This window comes from Pholcus phalangioides, unplaced genomic scaffold (genome assembly GCF_987345545.1).
Source record: "Pholcus phalangioides strain wild (caught in Gottingen) unplaced genomic scaffold, Ppha-v1.0 ptg000009l_1, whole genome shotgun sequence".
Classification (NCBI taxonomy): Eukaryota; Metazoa; Arthropoda; class Arachnida; order Araneae; family Pholcidae; genus Pholcus; species Pholcus phalangioides.
This window is the reverse complement of record NW_028301602.1, coordinates 23,205,872-23,228,808: the sequence shown is the minus strand read 5'-3', so window position 1 is coordinate 23,228,808 and position 22,937 is coordinate 23,205,872. Positions and strand designations below refer to the sequence as shown.

Genomic DNA, 22,937 nt, shown 5'->3' with positions numbered 1-22,937 from the left:
TACCCGTTTAATCTGTGTACGGGATATTTCAGAAAGGCCACACTAACTTCGGAATGACATAACTTAGAAAAAGTGATGGCTAGAAAGATGAAATAAGTAGGTATGATGGGCAGTCTTGGAACTTGAAATGCACTAGTTTGGAAAATTATTAAATTACAATTTCAACTGATGGACGATGCCACATTCGGTGTATTTCATGCCGACGTCTCTTTGTGGTGTCATTCGAAGGTCACAGCAAGATCCCTCAAACGCTTTATCAGCCTTTATCAGCTTCAACAGTTCATCTGCAAAGTATACGCATCCATTGCAGTAGGGACTTCGCAAGAAAGTGACTGCAAACTCCACTCTTCACTTTTTTCAGATCATTGCTAGGTAGGACAGCTATTTCGAATCCATCCCGATAAGATTAGACGCCTGTTTGCGAAGGACAATATCACCCATTGTTTGAAGGTGGTGTCATCTATTACCCAAACTTGTAACCAATATCACAAACCAGAGTATTTGAAATTCCTGGCCTGCACATTAAGTGGACTACTAGTTTCATCTTTTTATCTGTCACTATTTTTTAATTATTTCAGAGTTGGGAAGTTTTTCTGAAACGCTTCACATATCATTACAGACTATATATAGCATAAAGGATTAAATAAGAAAAAGCTTTTCAAAGACAAAAATTTCTCAGGCCTCGAAACGTGCTGCACGTGCCATGGTCGGTACGTTAGAGTCTGAATTACCGAGCTGAATTATCTTCGTCTATCCATCATAATATTTTTGTACTTATATCTTGCTATCGAAATTATCGATCAAGTCTATTGCATAGAGTAATATTGTGGTTAAATGTACATGACTGATTTTGCACTGCACCAATTTGTACAATTTCACCTAACACACTTGTTTTTCTATTACTTCTTTTGTATGTCAGATAGATAGATAGAACCGCTCACAACCCCGGACTGATGCAAAGCACCTTACTTCCGTTAACTCAAAAGAGGCAGAGTTGTGTCGGAGAAGTTAGCAAAGATTTATAGTGGTGGCTCCCCTTGCCCCATGCTCGCAAGTTTCGAATCACTCGCGTCGTTCTCCCCATGAAGACAGCCATCAACTCGATGCAACATACAAGACATTTGACAAAAATGGGTGACTGAATCCAATGACTAGGGAGAAAAATTGCACGTGCACCCAATGACACATAAGGGCCGGAGATCGCAACCTGGGATTTCGAAAGGAGTGTGGGAAAGAAAGAAGAAGAAGCTGCATGTTGAAGTGGGAGTTAATTGATAATGGTCTACATACACAATGTATACAAAAAAAAAAAAAAAATATATATATATATATATATACAGCGCCTCGACTGTGACGGGAAACGAAGAAACAAAGTCTCCCGTCCACAGTCCTGTTTCCCTTCTTTTGTATGTTTGATTTATTTTTTTATTATTTTCTCATTAATGCATTATGTAGCATTTTGGTGAATTGTACATAAGTGATTTCATTTTTGTGTCCATTATAATACTTGTATTTATCGCATAATATATATATATATATATTTTTTTTTTACTACTATTGATTTTGCTGATCAACTCTATTGCATAGAGTTTTTGATGAAGTTTGGCTGATCTTTGTGTATTTTGCTATTCTGATGGTAGCATTTATCGGACTATGTTTGTGTTTTTATTTATTAACTTACAAGCACTTCACATCTACACAAACACGCACAAACTTGTCTATAACCCCCCTTCATAGCTAGCAAGAGCAGTCTGTAAGTCACCAGGCAGCCCCTTCGGGCTGGGCAGCGACGAGAAAAATTAAATTCTGTCTATGGAAAAGTTTTGATCAGATTCAGTGGAGGGGGGGGGGGGGGGAGAGGCGTTCGGTAGAGAAGTTCAACTTCACCCAATATACGGCATCCTCAGATATTCAACACCAGTTAATGATCACAAAAGTGTGTTTTGCCTCCTGGAATATTCGTAGATATAATAATTATATATAGAATATTAAATATTATATCGCAATAAGAAATTCTATATTATTAAAACAATGAATATAATCTCACTATTCGCACTGTGTGGATTTGGAATTACTTCACATCACATACTTTTACTTAATCAAAAATTTCGTTTTAGACCTAAAGTTTGTATTTGATTTCATAATTCATTCAGATAAAATTTTCATTATAGTTTAAACTTAAATGAGGATAGACCTGTCCAAATGTAATGCTGATCATTTTCTTGAAAACCATGTGAGATTGTGGGAAAATTCACAATAATTTTTTGCATCGCTCACAGAATCCTATTCTCTTCTCAAATAAATAGCATGTTTCGTAAGTAAATCAATGAATAAATTTATTTTCAGAAAGCTCAGTATATCTACATACGGTATATGGTTGCGTATCGAACGACCCAAAGGCGTCGAAAATCCCTACAAAATGGCTTAGCGTGAAAATATGCGGGACAACTAATTCAAATAAGCCTCGGATTAATCAATTTGGATTCCTTGATCAACGAAAATTAATTATTATCCCTAACGAATTCTAATATTCGTATGTCACTTGCTTGTACTAAGTATTATATCACACTAAGAAATTCGATGTTATTAAAGCAATGAATATAATCTCACTATTCGTATTCTGGATTTGGAATTACTTTACACCACATGCTTTTAATTAATGAAAAAGTTCGTTTTCAAACTAAAGTTTTCGGAACAAAAGTACTTTAAATTATTTTTTTTTTACTAAAACATATTCGAAATGTATCAGGAGATTAAATGTGGTGTGTCCGTGATAAGAGTATAATTACAGAGAAGAATAATTGCTATTAGAACAATGGACGCTCAGACAAAGACCTTCTGAAAGATAACTAAAAAAAGAAGAATCATCATCAATTATATTTTATCTCGGGGATAACATTTTAGACCATCAATTAAAATTTAGATGTATTTTCTAAACAGATTTTCATGTAAAAAACGTCCTTTCTCCGTACCGGATAGATGATAATTTCATACTTGAAGTTTGGAATTTTTTTTTTAAAGATGAAAATGTTGAATAATTTCTGTTCGTGGGAGGTTCCTAGATTTCAGATTTAATTGCAGTCTTTAATTGCATTTTTTTGCATTGTTCACGAGCTCATTCTCGATATGAAATGGCTTTAATATCAATACCGAGAAAGAATTATAACTGATTATGGTGTAAGATTAAACTTCTCCACATCTTGTGCAGCTTTTCTAACACATAAAATTCGATAATGTAATGAGTAATATGTGTGCTTCACGTCTTAAATTCCAGCTGAACGATTATACACGTGTATTTCAACTTACTATTATGGAATTCATTTCAAGTAATTTCGATCATGCTAATATTGCGAACGGAGTATATTCATTCTGCATGTCAGAAAAAAAATACTCGATATACAGGGTCAGGTGTGGAGAGTTCAATTGTACCGGGCCGCAAAACTGGATTTTATTACATTGACTACGTATAATATTTTAATATAACTGCAAGTCAAAATTCTATTGATTCTATTGATGGAAAATGTATCGATCCATTAACAGACACCCATGTGATGTGATTTTCAAGAAAATGTCTAGTTTCAACTACTTGAAAAATACAAGACCTGTATCTTAAGGTCTCCGGAGCCCTGTCAGCGTTTCCAAATAGGGGGGGGGGCGGGGCATGGTTTTAACAGCAACATAAGATATGATTCTCTTTGCCTGTCACACTCTATAAGTCTTCAGTGCCAGTCAAATCAATTCAAAATATTATTTAAATGTGTTAGACATTATTTTGTTTTGCATGTCTCGGTACGTGAAGCTCCTTATTGACCTACGCTATCCAGTATGTGCATGCGCTAAGACGGCCCTGCTTTCTGAAACCTCCTTGGAAAGGTTTTTGATTAATCCGAATTTTCAGACTTTTACCGAGCTCCCTAAATTGAATTTCAGTGGATGTTTTGAGTAAAAATGAGTTAATCTCTGGGCCTAATGCCTAACACAAACACAATATCTCTCATAATAATGAAGAGGTCTGCAAAACAATTCTCGCACCGGGCCGTTAAATGACAGTACTGTATAGTAACTGTTAAACATCTGTCATGATAGATCTTACTTTTTTTTGGGTTTTTTTTATTACACAGTAAAACTCTGATACAACGTTACTCTGTGGACCAAGAAAAATATCGTTAAAAAGGGATTATCGTAAAATCGAGAGGCAGCAATTTAACATCAGAGTATAGGCATTTGAAAAAATGACTTGAAAAATTTGAAACCTTGAAAAAATATCATTTTAGACGGATTTATCGTTATATCGAGTGTCGTTGTAGCAACCATCGTGAAATCATCGTGGTTTCACTGTAGTATGAATTTATAACCAGCTAAATATTCCAGATATTAGACATAATACGTAACGCTTTATTACTTTTTTTGGGGAAAAAAATTATGACTCATTAAATAGGTGAGCTCTTTTTTTAAATTATCATGCTCGCAAAAAATTAAATTATAAAGTATAATAAAATTTGTTGTGTGTGTGTGTGTGTGTGAATTATTGTCCTTCCAATTTTGCCAAAGAGAACGTTATTTGGTGATTTCATGCTATAAAGGAATTAAATTAGAAATTTCATTCAATTTTCGGTGTTTTCCCCTCTTTAATTTTGAAAAAACTTAACGCTGTATCATTGTTGAACGTTGTTTTTGTGATTTCGATTACGAACTCTGTGCCTCTATCACTATGCGTAATTCCTCTAATGATAGCCTGTGCAACGGCGGGACGTTTCTCAAACGATCTGAATGACCAAACTTAAGTGAAAATGTCATTAAGACATTGGTTGGAGGGATTTTGCTTGCAGGACCTGTCTCAAAATGTCTCAAGCAGTTTTAAGTTATCTCGGGTAAATGGAACTTGATTCGCTCGAAACCAAGTCATTTTATTTATACTGATATACACTGAAGAGCCAAAAAAAATGGCAAACCTGCCTAATATCGTGTAGGGCCCCCGCGAGCCCGCAGAAGTGCCGCAAAACGACGTGGCATGGACTCGACTGATGTCTGAAGTGGATGCTGGAGGTAATTGACACCATTAATCCTGCACGGCTGTCCATAAATCCGTAGGAGTAAGAGGGGGTGGAGATCTCTTCTGAACAGCACGTTCCAATTCATCCCAGATATGTTCAATAATGTTCATGTCTGGGGATTTTGGTGGCCAGCGGAAGTGTCTAAAGTCAGAAGAGTGTTCCTAGAGCCACTTTGTAGCAATTCTGGACGTGTGGGGTGTCGCATTGTTCTGCTGAAATTGTCCAAGTCCGTCGGAATGCACAATGGACATGAATGGGTGCAGGTGATCAGACAGGATGCTTACGTACCTGTCAGAGTCGTATCTAGACGTATCAGGTGTCCCATATCACGCCAACTGCACACGCCACATACCATCACAGAGCCTCCACCAGCTTGAACAGTCCCCAGCTTGACATGTAGGGTCCATGGATTCATGAGGTCGTCTTTATACCCGTACACGTCCTTCATCTCGAAGCAATTGGAACGGAGACTCGTCAGACCGACAACGTGTTTCCAGTCCTCAACAGTCCAATGTCGGTGTTGTCGATCCCAGGTGAGGCGTAAAGCTTTGTGTCGTGCAGTCATCAAGGGTACGCGAGTGGGCCTTCGGCTCCGAAAGCCCATATCGATGATGTTTCGTTGAATGGTTCGCACGCTGACACTTGTTGATGGCCCAGCATTGAAATCTGCAGCAATTTGCGGAAGGGTTGCACGTCTGTCACGTTTAATGATTCTCGTCAGTCGTCCCGTTCTTGCATGATCTTTTTCCGGCAGCAGCGATGTCGTAGATTTAATTTTTTACCAGATTCCCGATATTCACGGTACACTCGTGAAATGGTCGTACGTGAAAATCCAAATTTCATCGCTACCTCGGAGATGCTATGTCCCATCTATCGTGCGCCGACTATAACACCACGTTCAAACTCACTTAAATCTCGATAACCTGCCATTGTAGCAGCAGTAATCGATCTAACAACTATGCCAGACACTTGTGTTATATAGGCGTTGCCGACCGCAGCGCCGTACTCTGATTGGTTCCATATCTTTTTATTTGCATACGCATGCCTGTACCAGTTTTTTTCGCTCTTCAGTTTATTTGTTGTTATACGCAAGGTTTACTCAACCCACTCTTATAAATCAAGTGAAAATATTTGTTGTTATAACAACATATCTAATTGTGTCGTTGGTCAGTATCACTCTTCGGTTCTCTTTACGGTGCTTCTTAGGTGTTTTAACAAGCCTATCTTCAAATTTTGGGCATTGCCTGGAACGAATTAAACGATTTTCTATCGAAACTATGAAAAATTTGGCTTACGAATGTAATGCCGGAACGAATTATATCTTTGTTAGCTGAGTTATCGCTCTGTATTCTGAACCAAAGTGACTCCTATGAAATGACACAAGGAGCTTATAACGTAATTATACCGCAAAGAAACCTGTCGCTTATGAGAAACATCTCTGATGTGTGTTCAGCCCTACTATGACACGAAAGTGTCCAGAGAAATATTTCCCCATAAAAATATGTATGTAACTCATTCCATATCCCTTTCTCCGCACGGCGAAACCAGAGCAAATGGGGGAGAAAATTGCTCAAAAATATTTCACAGTTCTATTACTGGCAAGAATTTCTTGGCTCATTTCCAGGAAACACGCCTATAGAAGAAGGAGGAGGTGGGAAATATATATATTTCAAGTATTCCTGTAATTTTCTTCACGCGTCGAAATCCAAAGGACTCTAATGTATGGCGGTTGGCCTTTCGAGAATACAGAAAAGGGGGGGGGGATGAGTTAATGCGGACATTTTTGCCCGGAACACGCCGTTGAATTTCAAATTGTCTCTTTTGGTGGTGGTGGAATTTCAATAAGCACAGCTATGCTTCATACGGCTGACTTGAAGTATAGCCTTACCAATTTTAACTTATATACTAATTCCATGCCTTGCAGATGAATATTCAAGTATCATTCACATACTTTGCAGCTAAATATATATATATTTATTTTTTTCAACTTTTTTACGGTCACGGGCGTAATATTACGTCCAAACGTCAGTTAAATAAATTCAAACAATTTTTCTGTGTTTTCTTTCCTCTCTCTTCACCATCGCGAGTCTTTATAGTTACCGTATTTCTACGGAAGTTGCTCTTTCTTTTTGTACTCATGATCTTGATTTTTTTCCATACATATATAATGCATTTTTTTACTATACATGTAAGGGCGGAAAAGAACACGAAGGATGAGTGTCAAAAGAGAATACCAAAAAAAATATATATATATATTTATCACAAGATGCACATTCGAATATTATTCGCATGATGTTCGATGTTCTACTTTTGCAGATAATACCTCTCCTTGAACTTATTTTCAAAACTATTAATTTTTTTTTTCAATTTATGCATAAATTTTGAATTAAACAAACTTCTTTCGTACATGAAACAAACTTCTTTCGTATTTATATAAGTTAAATTGGATATTTAGCACTTCTTTCCAACATTAAGCTGATTATTTGATAACCGTAATTTCTTGCGCATTATCGGTGGGGGTAAATTTTGCCACTATGATAAAAAAATGCCTTCGTATAGTCCTCACTGTCGTACAATTCACAAATATAAATTTTATTTATCAATAATGAAATCTTCGAGAATGGAAGTGTTTGTAATGCTTTTATGGGAAAAATGTGTGTGTGTTTAATACTTGCATCAATACACCATTTATTTGAAAAAAAAAAAAAAACAATCACCCTGTGAAATTTTTTTTTCACTTACAGATACAACAGTCACACGCTGTTGAACTTTTGGGAGAATAATACTTCTTTCCCTAAACACATATTTCCCAAAATGCTATTTGTTATTTTAATTTTTGCATAAATTTTCAATTAGATATATTTCATTTTTTACTTGCAATATTCTAAATTAATCAGAATTTCTTTCAGGATCTACTCCTTCCTGGCGGAATATTTGAGGAACTGTTTGCAGATCCAAAGACGCTAATTTCTATACCCTGAGAAAAGATGTCGTATAATCTTTATATGCAAATTATGCCCGATGAAAATGAAATCTTATAGAACAAAAGGGGTTGTGTTTATCATACCTTTATCGAATTGACTTATATACTCACTTTTACTCGTCATCTATAAATATTTAAGGAAATAGTTTTACAAATTGATTTTAAATAGTATTATCTATATATCCCAACCACTCAAAAAATTTCAAATAATAAGCATCGATATACAGGGTTCATAGAAAAAGGGGAATGCCATTTTACTGGCGAATTGATCCTAGAGGCATACTTCCAATTAGAAAAAGTTTCCAAATAACGTGTAATACTTAGCTTTGTTATTCACGTTTCAATGGGTTGTATAGTTATTGAAATAAATAAAAAAATAACTTTTTATACGGTCTCCATGTGCCTCAAAACCCAAATGAAAAGTTGTTGCATTGTCCCTCCAATGTCAAAACAAAAGTCGAATCTCGTTATTACCAACTTCAAGAGACCGAAGAAATCATTTCATATTAACGAAATTTCGTTATGAAGCAATCCCAGATTTTTTTTGCATTATTCCCATGTAAACTTATATGGGAGATTAGAAACGTTTTCGTTAAAATGAGAATTTTCGCTGCAATGGTTCGTTAAAACGGGAATCGACTTTATTCAAATTCGAAAAACGGAGGAAAGTTGAGAAAAAACAGCTTTAAATACGGGTAAAACTTTTTCCGCATTTAGGGTTGTTTTATCCCCCAACTTTTTTTTTCTTCTGTTTTTCGAATTCGAATATCGCCCCGAATATCGCACTTAAGAACTTGAATTATTTTATGTTCTTGACATTAGGAGAGACAGGGCAACAACATTCTAATTGGGTTCTTGAGTACAGTGTGTTATTATAAAGAGTTAACATTTTTTTTCAATAACTATACGAAAAACCTCTCGCAGCACGAATGTACTACACGTTATCTGAAAAACTTCTCTAACTGGATGTATACCTCTAGGATCAACGATCCGCTAGTAAAGTGCTATACCCACTGTTTGCTATACAACCCTGTATTACCCAGGGTTATACGCAGACAAATACGGTAGCCAAAACAATTGATTTGAAGTAGAAAATATCCGATAATTCAAAAGAAAAACAATTTCATTTTGGGTACGGGTCATGCATATCAGTACTTATTCATTCACATCACATGAACATGGAGAGGAAAAAAAAAACATTATATTCTATATGCACTTTTGAGATAACTTCAGAACTTGAGAAGTTCGGCACGTACCACGAGGTGGAAGCATCTTCATGTCGTAGCCGTACGGACTCAGCCACTCGAAAAGAAAAATGGCTAGAGCAGCTGCTTGGATGCTGACCAGGAGAATCATTAACCAGGATATCGTATCGAACGGTTCTGCCGGCAAATAAGAGAAAGAAAGAAAGATCAAGAGAAAGATGTCATTGTGTGTGTTTACTGTGATAACAAATTCATGATCGAAATCAAAGGGAGGGAAATATTTTAACGCTGGTCACGTAATCATATGGCGATGGAATTCCAAGCACGCCATTTTCAGGGGGAGAAAAAACATTACCGCTTTCGGAAATAAACTGTTAAGTTCTTTCCGTTCTCTTTTATTCTCAGAAAAATAAGAAAAATGTGGATTCCATGTTGTTTTTTTTGAAAAATCCTTGAATATGAATTGATCAATTTAATTACGGGAAATATTTGGATAAAGATCTAATTATGATCATTCCTTTTTCAAGTTCAGTAAAACGAGTTCACATATATCATTCACATATATGACCGAGTGAGTGAATCAGTGAATGATGCTGCAGTTATTGAGTGACTGACAAAGGGGTTAATGATGGTGAGTAAGAAAGCTAGTGAGTAAGCCAGTGACAGAGTGGTTGACCTAGTGAGGGAGCGTGATGGTGAGCGAACCAGTGGTAGAAAGAGTGACCTAGTGAGTAAGTGCGTGACGTGGTGATTGAGTGTGTGACATAGTGAGCAACCTAGTCAGTAAGTGAACGACATGGCGATACTAATGCAGCGTCCTGATTGGACACTTGCGGAATAGTGCTATGAGATACTAATGCAACGTCCTGATTCGGCACTTATGGAATAGTGCTATGAGATACTAATGCAGCGTCCTGATTGGACACTTGCGGAATAGTGCTCACGCAGGCTCACAGCTTCATTCTGACCACGACGTTTGAAGTGAACAGACGTACTTCTTCCGCTGAGCAACCGAGCGTTAAGATTTGGTATTCAACCCAAGCGGGAAACTCGGTCAGCGTGAATAGTGTTTAAATGTTCCTCTGAAGACGGCACCCATTGGTGTTGAAATGCATTAGGACTTTTTATTTTCGTGTATTTGCCTTATTCGTTGGTGTCTTCTTAATATTCTTGGGCAAAGTTGATAAACTCTTCTATGATTATTATTGGGTGTCCATGACCATATCTGAGGGTGATCGATAAACAGGGGTTCGAAATACATTATTCACATATAGGCTTTTCTCCGGGAAATTATTATTATTATGTAATTAAAAACAGGAGTGGCCGAATATGAGGTTGACCTTTGAGAAAAGTTTTGCTGTAGCCTATATCTAATGATTCTATTCGTCGAATAACGCAAAATATATTTCTTGCAAGTAAAATTCCAAATGACTAATCGAATTCCGATCCGACGGAATCTCCGCCCAATAACTGGAAGCAGAAACTCATCATATTTTAGATTATCTCCGTAGGAAATAACAAGGACAAATCCAATAGGTAATGGAAGTTACATTCCATACCTATGAATAAAAGTATGCAAGAAATGATCAATGATTTAGTTATGCGAGTTCTGTAATAGGTAGATTATATTATGTATATTCGATGTATTTTTCTGGTGGAACATCTGAAACGTTGCTTTCCACTCTTCTTGATATCATTCAAGATCTTGTCGTTTCTTATGAGAGATACGATCTTCTAAATATCATTCTACATCTTAAGTACTGTTTTCCAGCCGAAAGATGTATCTCTGAAGATTCACCCTGAGGCTAAAATAGTAGTTCTCCTTAATAATTTGGTAGATAGTTATAACTATACAGGGTGTCCTATAAGGGCTAATGTGGCCTTTATCTCATCAACCGTCCGTCGTAGAGGTATAGTTTCAGTTTGAAAAATGCTCAAAGACGGTTAAAAAATTATCCTACGCCAGTTTCGAGAGTGAAAATACAGTGTGCGACAAAATAAAAAAAAAATCTACATTTTTATACGGTTCCTCTAACTTTTTATTATAAAGTTGTTGCTCTGTACCTACTGAGACCGGTAGAAAAAAAATCCCATGTGTCTAAGTGAAGTATTCGCTGAGTTGTTCGAATTCAAAAATCGAAGAAAAGTTATGAAAGAACAGGAAAATTATCGGCAACGCGCCTTTCGCATCTTTTATCCGATTTTTGAATTTTAATATCTCTGCGAATATTGCACTAAGAAACATGAAATTTATTTTGTTGGCCTCAGGGGATACACGTAAACAACTTTCTAATTTGAAATCAGAATATCGTATGAAAAACTTGGATTTTTGTTCTGTTGCACTGTGTATTTTCACTCCCAAAACTTGTACAGGATGATTTTGGAACGGATCTTGAGCATTTTTAAATTAAAGTAAAACTATATGTCTACGACGGCCGGTTGATGAGTCTGCACTGCATTAGCATTTACAGGACACCCTGTATATTGCTTCCGACCAATCAGCTGGATTGCAATACGATCATAATCCAATCCTACTGAAATATCTCGATTCTTCGAATAACTTCATTGCAGTACCAGCCAAAAATTTCCGTCATATCATAAACAGACAATGAAGATTAAAAGCCTCAGTTAAGTCTCGCGGTCATATCGCCCCCTAAATCATTATTTTATATGTAAAGTCGAACTATACAAGAGAGAGAGATGTGAAAATATTGTGCATATATTGAAAAGAATAATTTGATGCAATCATAGACTACATGCATATGAATTCTGCCTTCTTTTGGCAATTGAATTAACAAGTAAAATAGGAAAAAAAATTCTTTTCATACCGAGGAAAGCTTTGGGCGAAACGATTCCGGTTCTTTTGGCGACAACTATGGCGATGCCGGTCTCCAGAAAGGGAACCGTGAAGTCTGCTGCAGTCTGACGTTCGGCATTGATTTTGATTGATGTGACAACTATATCGGCTTTGTGATGGAGCAGATCCGCGATTAATCCATTCCATGTACCATTGGCCTGAAGAATAATACATTAAATAAAAATGACGTTTCATAAGTATATATTTCCATATACAATTATGAAAATAATTTTTCATAATTAATTTTGTGATCATAATTGTAATTTACAACGAGAAATCGCTAAGTAAAATTTGTAACTATTTAAATTAATTACAGTGGATCCTCGATAACACGATACTCCAAAGATATCGATAAACATGTCAACACTAGTGGAAGTTAGAAAGGTTTCATATTTGAGAGCTTACCACAATTTTATTATTACTTTATAATTACTATTTAATATTACAATTTTATTACTATTTTAATGCTACTATTTCACAATTTTTAAATATCGTTTATGGACGCATATACTGAATGTCCTGTATGTGCTAATGCGGCCTTTATCTCATCAACTGTCCGTCATACAGGTTTGATTCCAATTTAAAAAAAAAATGTCAAAAACGTGCAAAAATTACCCTGTACCAGCTTTGGGACCGATAATACAGTGTGCCACAAAATAAAAAATCTAAATTTTTATACGGTCTCCTTGTGTTTTGACTTTCAATTAGAAAGTAGTTGCCATGTATCTATCTCCTGAGGACAACAGAAAAAAATCTGTTTCGAAGCGCAATTCAAAAATCAGAAAGAAATTATGTGTGTGTGTGATACTTTTTTAATTATTCCTCATTAATTATTAATCATTAGTACCTTTAAATAGTTGCTATATTATGAAAGAAGAGAGTTTGAAATTTGTAGTTAAAAAACTGTTGAGATTTATGTATTCTAAGTATTTAAAAAAAAATTATGAAAAGTGCCAAAAACCCTCAGTCCACAGGGACAAACATAGTCGAAATAGCTCAGACCCGAAAGTGTTAACATGTTTTACTCAATGAGGCTAATTGATTCGCTTTATATGAGCTGTTAATTTTATTTGCCCGTATTTGCATCTGTGCTGATTGAACTGCTCTCTAATCCATTTCAAATTGCATTTCCATCGAGGACATAGAATATTTTATTATAAGGCAAACAGAAAAATATCTATGTATTACCGACAAAGCTCCCCATTTCCTGTCTTCGACTCTGTACAGGTCATAACTAAATTTCAGGTCATGGGAGAATTTTTGCAACAAGTCGATGCAGAAACCGGAGCAACAACTGTATAAATTGTGGTGATGCGACATGTTGGTTCTAGGAAAAAGGGGATAAATCACATTAATGTTTTATCAACTCTAAAATTTATACGATGCATAATTATTGCAATGTATAATTAAAAAGTGTTAAAAAGTACAATGGAGCCATAATTTAACAACTTCCTGGATCTAATGAATTATTTTTTTGAAAGCATTCACTTGCGTATATTTATGATTATTTCGATTCAAGAACATAATTGTCAGTCCGATTCATTTAATCAGGGTTCGATGGTATTTGAATGTTTGTGTAATAATATATATTTTGTTTTAGAATAAATTCTGCGTCCGTTATTCAGAAAAACTAACTTCTTTAAATTGGTGTAATTAATGGCTGACATGGCAGAACTATTGAAAAAGCAACAAATGTTGACTTGATGTACATTTCATGTGACATCATGTACACTTCGTGTCTCTACTGAATTTTATGGCATTCAACTCTTACATCCCTCAGTGATATTTTTGTATTCAAACATTTTTTGTGAAATAAAATTCAAAAATTTCTTTCATCTAAACTGTTTTTGATCAAAATTTCAAAAATAGTGAATTGGCAATCATTGGAAAATCATATTTCGGTGCCTGTCCTCGTATATCGGCAATACTACTACATTCAAAAAGTTCCTTGACTTATTTTATTACGGAAGAATGAATACAGATAGAACCTGTTTATTTGGTGTTCCCTTCCAAGTAGCTATTCTGTGCAATTGTGCATTTTTGCCATTTTTCATAACAAAGATGTAAATACAGATTGTAAGACATTTTTTTCCATATCCTCCAGTGCCTTCGTCGCAACTCGCTGCACTTCCTCGGAACCCGACAATCGTCGTCCCTTAACCAAATTCTTCATACGAAGAAAATAATCACAAGGGAACTACACCTAACTACTGCCTAACACATTAGGAAAGTATTGGAATGAGGTGCTTGGACAGATAATGTGACACCAGGGTGGTAACCGTGAGCAGGCGTATTTTCGTGAAGGAGCACATAGGACTTGGCCTGCCAAAGATCTCGTCACTTACGTTTTACCGAATCACGCAGACTTTTAAGGACTCACGGGTCCTCCCTGGTGTCACATTACCTGTTAAAAAACACATAATGGTAAACTAGCTTAAATAACGAGCTTATTTTCCTGATCTTGCCTCATGTGACTTTTTTTCTTCGGATGAAGAATATGCTTGAGGGACTACGATTTTCAGGTTCCTAAATGCAGCGAGCAGCGACGAAGGCGCTGTAGGGTTTGGCAAGAAAGACTTTCAATCCGCATTTACATCTTTGTATGAACAATGACAAAAATGCATAATTATGCAGGGCAGTTACTTGAAAGGAAACACCAAATAAACAGTGTTCTTTCTTCCGTATTAAAATAAGTCCCAGAATTTTGTGAACGTAGTAGTATTTCGGCGGATATCGTGGTATTTTTCCCGAAGATTAAAGCAAATCTGTTAACGTTTTACACAAATTCAAATGCAAATACAAGGCTATTACAAGCAAAATGCCCAACGAGGTGTCTGGAAAAAATAGGGATGCCCATAACATATAAGGACGTCAGTTTTTGATAAACTAAGGACAATAATTAATTGTAATTTCAATTATAAAAACCGAAAGAAATTAAGTTTTATATTTTCATTGAATATGAAATATATTCTACTATCATTTTATTTTAAAGTCGCATATCAAATGTTTTCTACTATCATTTTATTGTATCCTAAAAACTTAAAAAATCCAATTTGGCGATAATGATAAGAAAAAAACCGCCATTTTCATTTATGGCCGTTTTTATTTTCCGAATGCAAAGTTTAGCGTATAACCATATTTTAGCCATAATTATAAATATGGCTTCTCTTGGAATTACAAACCCATTACGGTTGTGGTTGGTATTGTAGGATAAAATTTCTTCTTTAATAACGAAATACTGCATCAAAAATCGTTTTGGTTGATATCAACGTGTTTCGCTTCCAAAATATGTTTTGTATAGAAATGGAAAACATAAACTGCTTGAATGAATTCAAATTAGATACACAACGAAATACGCTCGAAATCCTTCGGATAGTAAATAACCCGCATCTCACAAATAGAGACGAGTTTCACCGATAAAAAGCAAATAAATAGATATAATGTATTTCTTAAAAAAGAACAAAAATCTCATTTTAAACATTGTTTCAAATGTGAGAATATGAGATTTGAAATATAAACAGAAGGAAAAAAATATATATTTTTTTAAAATAACGCCCTCGCGATGGAAATGATTGTAGAAACGGGAAATAATCTTTGTCTGTAAAGTAAGCAAATGGAAGTAATCCATCTTAGAATAAGTATAATAAGCTCCATTCATGGAAAAACAAAATATTTATGAATACTATTTTAATGCAAGATTCAATCGTGAACATATTTTCCGAAATTATTCCTATTTTTTTAGATTTTAATACAATTTAGATACTGTCCAATGATCTCAGGTATCATCAAAGTTTATGAAATAATGCATTGCGTTTTGAACGAAAACCAGCAGCGGGGGAAAAATATGAATTGGATAAGAACTATCAAATAATTTACTAAAATATAATTCACCCGTTTCTTTTTTGTAATTATGAGGAATATTCTGAATTGAGCCGTGACATAAGAATGTGGGAATTGCGGAATTTGCGTCTAGAATACGAATCAGTTTTATCAGACGTTATACGCACCCGAAGAATTTGCTTTCGGGTTCTGTCCTGCACCTGACGGATCTACTAGTTTTGCATTCCCCAGTTTCATTATCCGGAGGATGCAAATTTACATAAGGAGGCTCTTCAAGGAAAGTCACCCTCAGGTTGAACTTTTCCGGAACACCAGGTGGAGGTGCCGGTGAATCTCCAGGCCATATGATGTCTTTTATGTCCAAACCACTGTCCTGTCCTGTCATACCGAATTCCTGCTTCGGCCCTGTATATTTACCAATCTGAAAGAAAATACAATTTTTCATAGAAAGAGATCACCTTTTGGGTGAAGGTAAATAGAAGAGGAACAACGTAGACGTGCCCAAAATATGGTGAGAACAACAACAACAACACGCGTTTCGAAACAATATGAAGCTCCTTCCTCAGTAGCATAGGCAACATATAAAGGATAAAAAAAGTATTCATTAAGTAAATATCCACAAAAGACAAAAATAGTAATTATATAGATAATCTAACATAAGAAATAACTTAAAGAAAAGAATAAAAATTAACTAAAAGACAAAAACATGAATTAGCAAAAAAATGCCCAAATAAGAGAGTTTTGTCATTTTTTGCCCTTTTATGTTTTCTTTGAAAGAAGAGCTTCACATAGTTCCAAAATGCATATAGTTGTTGTTCTCACCATATTTTGGGCATATCTACGTAGTTTCTTTTCCATTTATTGAATTATTAGTGTTTAAGCATGCAATTGCGTATTATATTGTACTGGAGTAGAAAAGTGAGTCTGAAAGAACGTGAACTAACCTTCTCCCACACTCCCATATGATTCAGATTGACTATTTCTAATTCGATGACTCTTAATGTACCATCACTATTAAATTGAGCTTCTTTGTACATTTTCCCTCCTACAGTATGATTGCCTGTATGGACATTCCTCATGTGCCTGCAGAAGCAATGGTGAAGATACATGAATTCGTATACAAGAAAATAATAATATATTATGAATGATATCCAGTCCATGTATGTTTCGACGAGATGTTAAACTTGCCCCTCACTTGAAGAGTCCATCGCCTTTGCTCCATTTGTTAGGTCCGGTACCATTGCAGCTCAAGTCAGTGGCCAAGCTGAGATCATCAGTATACGGATCGTTAACATACAATTCTAATCCATGAGCAAAAACTAAAACAGCTCGTCTCAGCTCTTCTGCCAATCTATCATCCGTGGAATTGTAATATATGCCTGAAAATGTACAATGAAGAAATTCAAGTAATTTGATTGAACCAGATGTGTACAGCACCACACTCAAGAACAATTGAATTAGAGATACATGTCTAGCATCTTCTAGCGCAACTTTTCACCACTTTACATGATGATCGCCACGATTCTTCTTGGTATGATCTCAAGATGGCATCGGAAGAGTTTAGACGTCATACGAATTCATAACTCCTGCAGCCTCCTACAGTTCTCAAACAGTTTTTTGGATTCCCCCCCCCCTCCAGGCTGGGATTGTTTGTGAGCCTCCGGTCAGACATTTTACTGGCCCTTCCATAGTTAGTGTAAAACGTGAAAGCAAAAAATTATGAGAATTGTCCCAAGCCCCAGGGCCCTAGCCCTGTCATCCCCGCCCTTGAGGGGTAATGTCAGGGTCCACGGCCGAAACTTCTTTGTAGATGGCCTCCTAAATGTGCTCCAATGGAAGAAGCTATGCTTAAAATAGTCAAGTTGGTACCCGCAGAGTGTTCCTTCAGCTATTCGGATGCAATGGGAGCACGGTGGATTGTCCTGTTGAAAGATGAGTTCAAGGTGAGTCCCATCCTGAAGCTAGTGGTCGTCAAAAACTCTTGGTACTTTTACTGGACTTCCGGAATTCTTTTACCGGAATCGATGCACTCACAATAGACCCTCCCCCCCTCCCCATGAATCTGTAGCATCTCAAAATCGCCGTGCCTGCACGGCACCAGAGATTGGTGTGACCCATACGTTGGACCACAACGACTTATCCCCGATCAAATGCACTTTGTTCCTCCGTCTTTGCCATAATGATTTCAACTTTGAGTGTTCCTCTGAGCAGCACTCTTTCTGTTGCCAAAGCTTTGCTCCGTGGCATATCCGTGGCAGTCACGAACAGCCAACAATTGGTTTTTTTTTGCATACTGTCCTGTCAGCTTCCTTTAATTTAATTGCTCTTGAGTGTATAACAATTGAATATTTGTTTATATCGGTATCATGAACAAGGTTAGATACAGATTATTATATTAAAATATTAAAATTTATTACAAAGGCAAATATAAATAGCACTGGATCATTCTCACCGATCATTCCAGGAACGAAAGATGGACTTGCTCGTACGTGGATGCCGATTACAGAGAGCGATGCGATCCACATATAGTTCTTGCCGGTCATTCCAAGATCCGAGGCAGCCTCTATAATCTTAGTGGCTTCAGGTTCCCTAGCGAACAGCAGCACCACCCTCACTTCACTGTTCGACAGCTCTTCCAGATCCTCTTTTATGACATCGATAACGGAACTTTTCAAAATGACGACATCTAAAATTTCAAACCTGAGGAAAGAAGATGTGCAGATAAAATTCCAAACTAAGTATATAACGTGGAAATATATAAAAATCCAAATACTGTATAAACAAATACAGAATGCTTCTAACTTGAAATCCTTGTAAACTCTCTTTGCGACTAGCTCCCGGACAGCACGGACGAAGTCGTTGTGTCCTCCGACTCTGGACGTGACAACCGCAAACGAGTGCCACGAATATCTCCTCAATATGCTGAGCATCGCGTACGCCTGGTGCTCTACAGACGGTGCTAGTTGTAATATCTTGGAGTCTGCAACTCTCTGCACATTGGAAAGCATGTAAATTCTCATACATAGTAAGGAAAACGAAAACTACTTAGCACGTAATTTGAATAATTGAATTGTAATACCTATGCCTGGGCAATTAGCTCGGAATCGCAGAAATTATAATTCACACACACACATAATTGGAGTGGAATTCGGAATAACTTATTAAAGTTGAAGCTAAACTTTGGTGGAATAGAGTTCACGCCATTGAAATATTGCTTTAATTAGTAACAAGCAAACTCACGAACATTTAGCAAACTAAAAGAACATGTTAATACGTTATTTCATTGCAACTTTTCGTAGACGATATGGCATTATAAGCTCATTACTGGTTGTATGACTTGATTGATATCAAGAGCTAATGTTGGCAATTGTCTATTTCCGCGCTGTTGTATGATGTATTACAACAACTATGTTCGTGCACGTATGTCATTTACAAGAAAAAAAGAAATAAAAAATCGTTAACACATACACCGATCCTGCAGGTATACTATAGCCAACATACAACTCGCTTTAAATGTAAAAATTCCTGAATATTTTCTGTGAAATGCAAATCCGTTAATGATATCAATATGAAACTGGAATTTAAACATCAGTGACAATATAAAATTTCTATTAAATCATTAATGTTAACGATAAGAAATATCGATCAACATAATATGCATGTACAGCACAGGGTGAAAAGTTTGTTTCATCTCAAATAAATCGTAAACCGTTTCGTAAATCGTAAATAGAAACATAAATTTCAATTTGAAAAATTATATAACGTTACCGTCTTAGATGTGTCATTTATTTTATTAAGTACAGTATACGTATCGAAGTACAGAATTTCATTTCAATATTGTCTCTCTGTCCTCTAACTTTCAATCTGAAAACTGTTGCCTGTTTCTTATGAGCCCCCAAAACGAAATCTACGTTTCCAGGTGTAAGTAATATTAAAGTGTGTGAATATTACCGTCCAAGGGCGAGATATTTGAATTCGGAAATGACTAAAAATGAAGGACAGAACCGCATAAACTATTGAACAACCTCATTCTACGCTTCATATGCTGTTGATTCCCCTATTTTTAGTGATTTTAATTAAAATATCTCAGCAAATTTTGAACTTGGAAACATGGAATTTTTTTCCTTGGGCTCAGTAGAGACATAACAATACCTATGCCTACGCTTTTTCAATTTAAAGTGAAAGGATAGGAAGAACCATCTAAAAATTTAAATTCCGTATTTCGGTACATATACGGTCCTTGTTACAAATTACACATCTGAAATGACACGTTATTTTGATACTTTTTCTAATTGAAAGTATGTTTCTATAGCAAATGGGCCACAAGGTATTTCAGATGAAACAGACTTAAATTCCCACCCTGTATACCGTATATACGCAGTACACAACATTAACATGTAATAATACTTCAAAAAAATATACATATACGGGGAAAAAGAAAAGCATTGAAATGAGAAAAAAAATAATCGAGCTACGAATATTCGTTTCCGATACAATCAATCAAAAAAAAAACCACGCATGCAGACACTCAGAAGCTGAAACATGAAACATAGCTGGTAAACATGCAAAATCCACATTACAAGGAGAAGAAAATGTAATTCATAACTTTCATCCGTTGGCCATGCATTTAGAATTTCGGTGTTTCGCCATTGTGCTATCTCATGGATTATATGAATGGAACAATTCGATGCTATTTTTTTAAGCAATTTCGGTAGGAAAATGGAGAACTCGGGTACAATACTGCCTAAGTTAAAAAAAGGATTGTGAGAAGGGAGTACAATGACGTTTCTTGTTCCTGCTCCTCTTTTCTTTTGTCTCTCCCTCCACTGTGACATGTACCAGCCAGGCTTTAATGATGACTACCGGAGCAAATGTCATCACTTTTTTTTGTCTGGTATTAGTGCTAGGTTTGTTTGTTCGTTTCTCCAGCACATATATGTCTGCGCGCATCCTGTTTAATCCCTATGACAAGCAAAAAACATAATTGATCTCAAGTAGAAAAGATTCTTGCAATTTCAGCTTCGTCTTTTCTTACGAAGAATAATGAGAAGCTGAGGGACAAATCCGCAGACATGCTGCTCAAGGAGCTGCAGGTGAATATCTATCTATCTAGCAGGTGAAGAGGTCTATCTATACACCGAAAACTGGAATTTTTTTTTATGGGCTCAGTGTATCTAGCTTGTAGCTTCACGTTCGATTTGAATATTATTTGTTATTTGGATTTACGAGAAATGGCCAACACCAAACAACTGCAAGAGTAGTATACAAACAGTGTTTAAAGTCTATGAATAACACAGTTTACTTAATGATATAGGTAGAGCAACACAAGCAAACACACAACATTCTACAGTAAGTTTATGAATAAAGACAAAAATTCGTTTGAAGAAACCGGGAATAGTATTTTCTGGATAGTTCAGGAGTGTTTCTGTCGCGTGGTTTCGTATACATTCACTATATACGGACAGAAAACATTCGGGAGGTATATGCGTCTGGAGGTACGACAAACATGCTACTGCGGTCAAGCAGTACACCAACATGCACTGATGGGAAAATAGCACGGCTAAATATTGTAATCATTTTCTCTTAAAATCTTAGTTATTATTATCAGAAAGAGGTAAAATGGGAGGTTGAGGGGGGTTTGGAGTGAGTTTCAAGAAAAAGGTTTGGCAAGACGCAGAAGCTCGAGATATATAAATTTTTTTATTTCATTTGGTAACCTATGCTTTTCTACCTGATTCTGCATCCAGTACACAAGCGGCAGCACAAAGGAAAATACGAAGTTAAATGCAGCACAAAGCAAAATGCACAAAATTCTTTCTCATCTACTGTTTTCTAAATACGGCATATTTTGTCTTTTATCTAACTTTTTTTGCATTTAAATGTCTCACAGGCATAAAAACTCTTTCGAATTACTGAAGCAAGCATTAGGGCGGTCCAGAATTTTCGACATGATTTAAGAAAAATCTGTTAAAGATGTACACACTGCTTGAAGTATTTGAAAGAGAAGGTTTCAAAGTTTGTTTTTATCCCCTATCAACAACAAAATCGCTACATGCGCATGTATCATGACGCAGGATGTCAAGCCTATATAGTATTTCTTGACGTATTATGTTTGACGTGGGTGTCACAAAGAATGGAAGTGAAGTGAATGGATGTGAGTAAAAAGAAAATTAAACAATTTTATTAATTTTATTTCTATTGGGTTGTTGCCACTAAACTTTTAAATTGAGTTTGTGAGTTTTTTGTTTTTTCATATCTGTACTTGCATAAAATTCTGGGTCGTCCAGAAGTCCTGACCTGCTGTAAAATAGCTGTTGCAGATAGAGACAAATGGTTTAAAGCATTCAACCCTTCAATGCTTAATTTTTTCTTCGAGCTGACATTTTTTTTCGTAGTTGATAACAGGTTTAGAACGTCTGTGGCGCAGTGGTAAAGAGGCTCGTCTTCCACTGTGAAGGTCGCCATCAAGGTACATGGGTTCGAATCCGGGAGTAGCACATTCGAAGCAAGTTCTTTACCTACCGAGTCTAGGACGACAACCGATGGATGGAGCCTTCATTTTCCACCCAACTCCACTGGTTGGAAATTGCCGTATGGCGATATATGACCGGAGTTGGTATAGAAAGTCTGAAAGATATTGAAAAAAAAAATCTATCACGAATTGTACTGCTTATAGAGGCCTTTTTGAGTCTCAAATATTGCCCATGAAATAGATGTATTGAAGTAATATTACGTACCAAGTTATATAACTACCTTCTTTTTTTGATTAAAATTATAGTAAGCAAAAATAGGGCAGTGCAAACTTCTAGGTAAATTATAAAAAAAAATGCAAACACATTTTCACAAATTAGCGAAATCACAGCCACCAAGCATGCTCTGCAACAAACTGGGAATAATTGGACTGCAATAATTGGGACATCTACCAGCAAATACAAAATGGAAAGAATATGACGTCACATGTGCAAAGCTGATTTTGAATACTTTTATCTTCAAACTGG

General features: G+C 36.0%; 1 protein-coding gene across 1 annotated transcript in view; it reads right to left on the bottom strand.

Moving 5' to 3' along the window:
- Positions 1–22,937, bottom strand: part of LOC149082550 (glutamate receptor ionotropic, NMDA 2B-like) — a 58,622-nt gene that overhangs the window by 10,405 nt on the left and 25,280 nt on the right. The window contains exons 2-9 of the mRNA XM_089235796.1: positions 18,742–18,929; positions 18,392–18,639; positions 17,135–17,318; positions 16,884–17,022; positions 16,107–16,360; positions 13,288–13,426; positions 12,071–12,257; positions 9,294–9,419 (exon numbers count right to left, since the gene is read on the bottom strand). Of these exons, the coding sequence (XP_089091922.1) occupies positions 9,294–9,419; positions 12,071–12,257; positions 13,288–13,426; positions 16,107–16,360; positions 16,884–17,022; positions 17,135–17,318; positions 18,392–18,639; positions 18,742–18,929 (1,465 nt within the window). The remainder of the gene's footprint in view (positions 1–9,293; positions 9,420–12,070; positions 12,258–13,287; positions 13,427–16,106; positions 16,361–16,883; positions 17,023–17,134; positions 17,319–18,391; positions 18,640–18,741; positions 18,930–22,937) is intronic.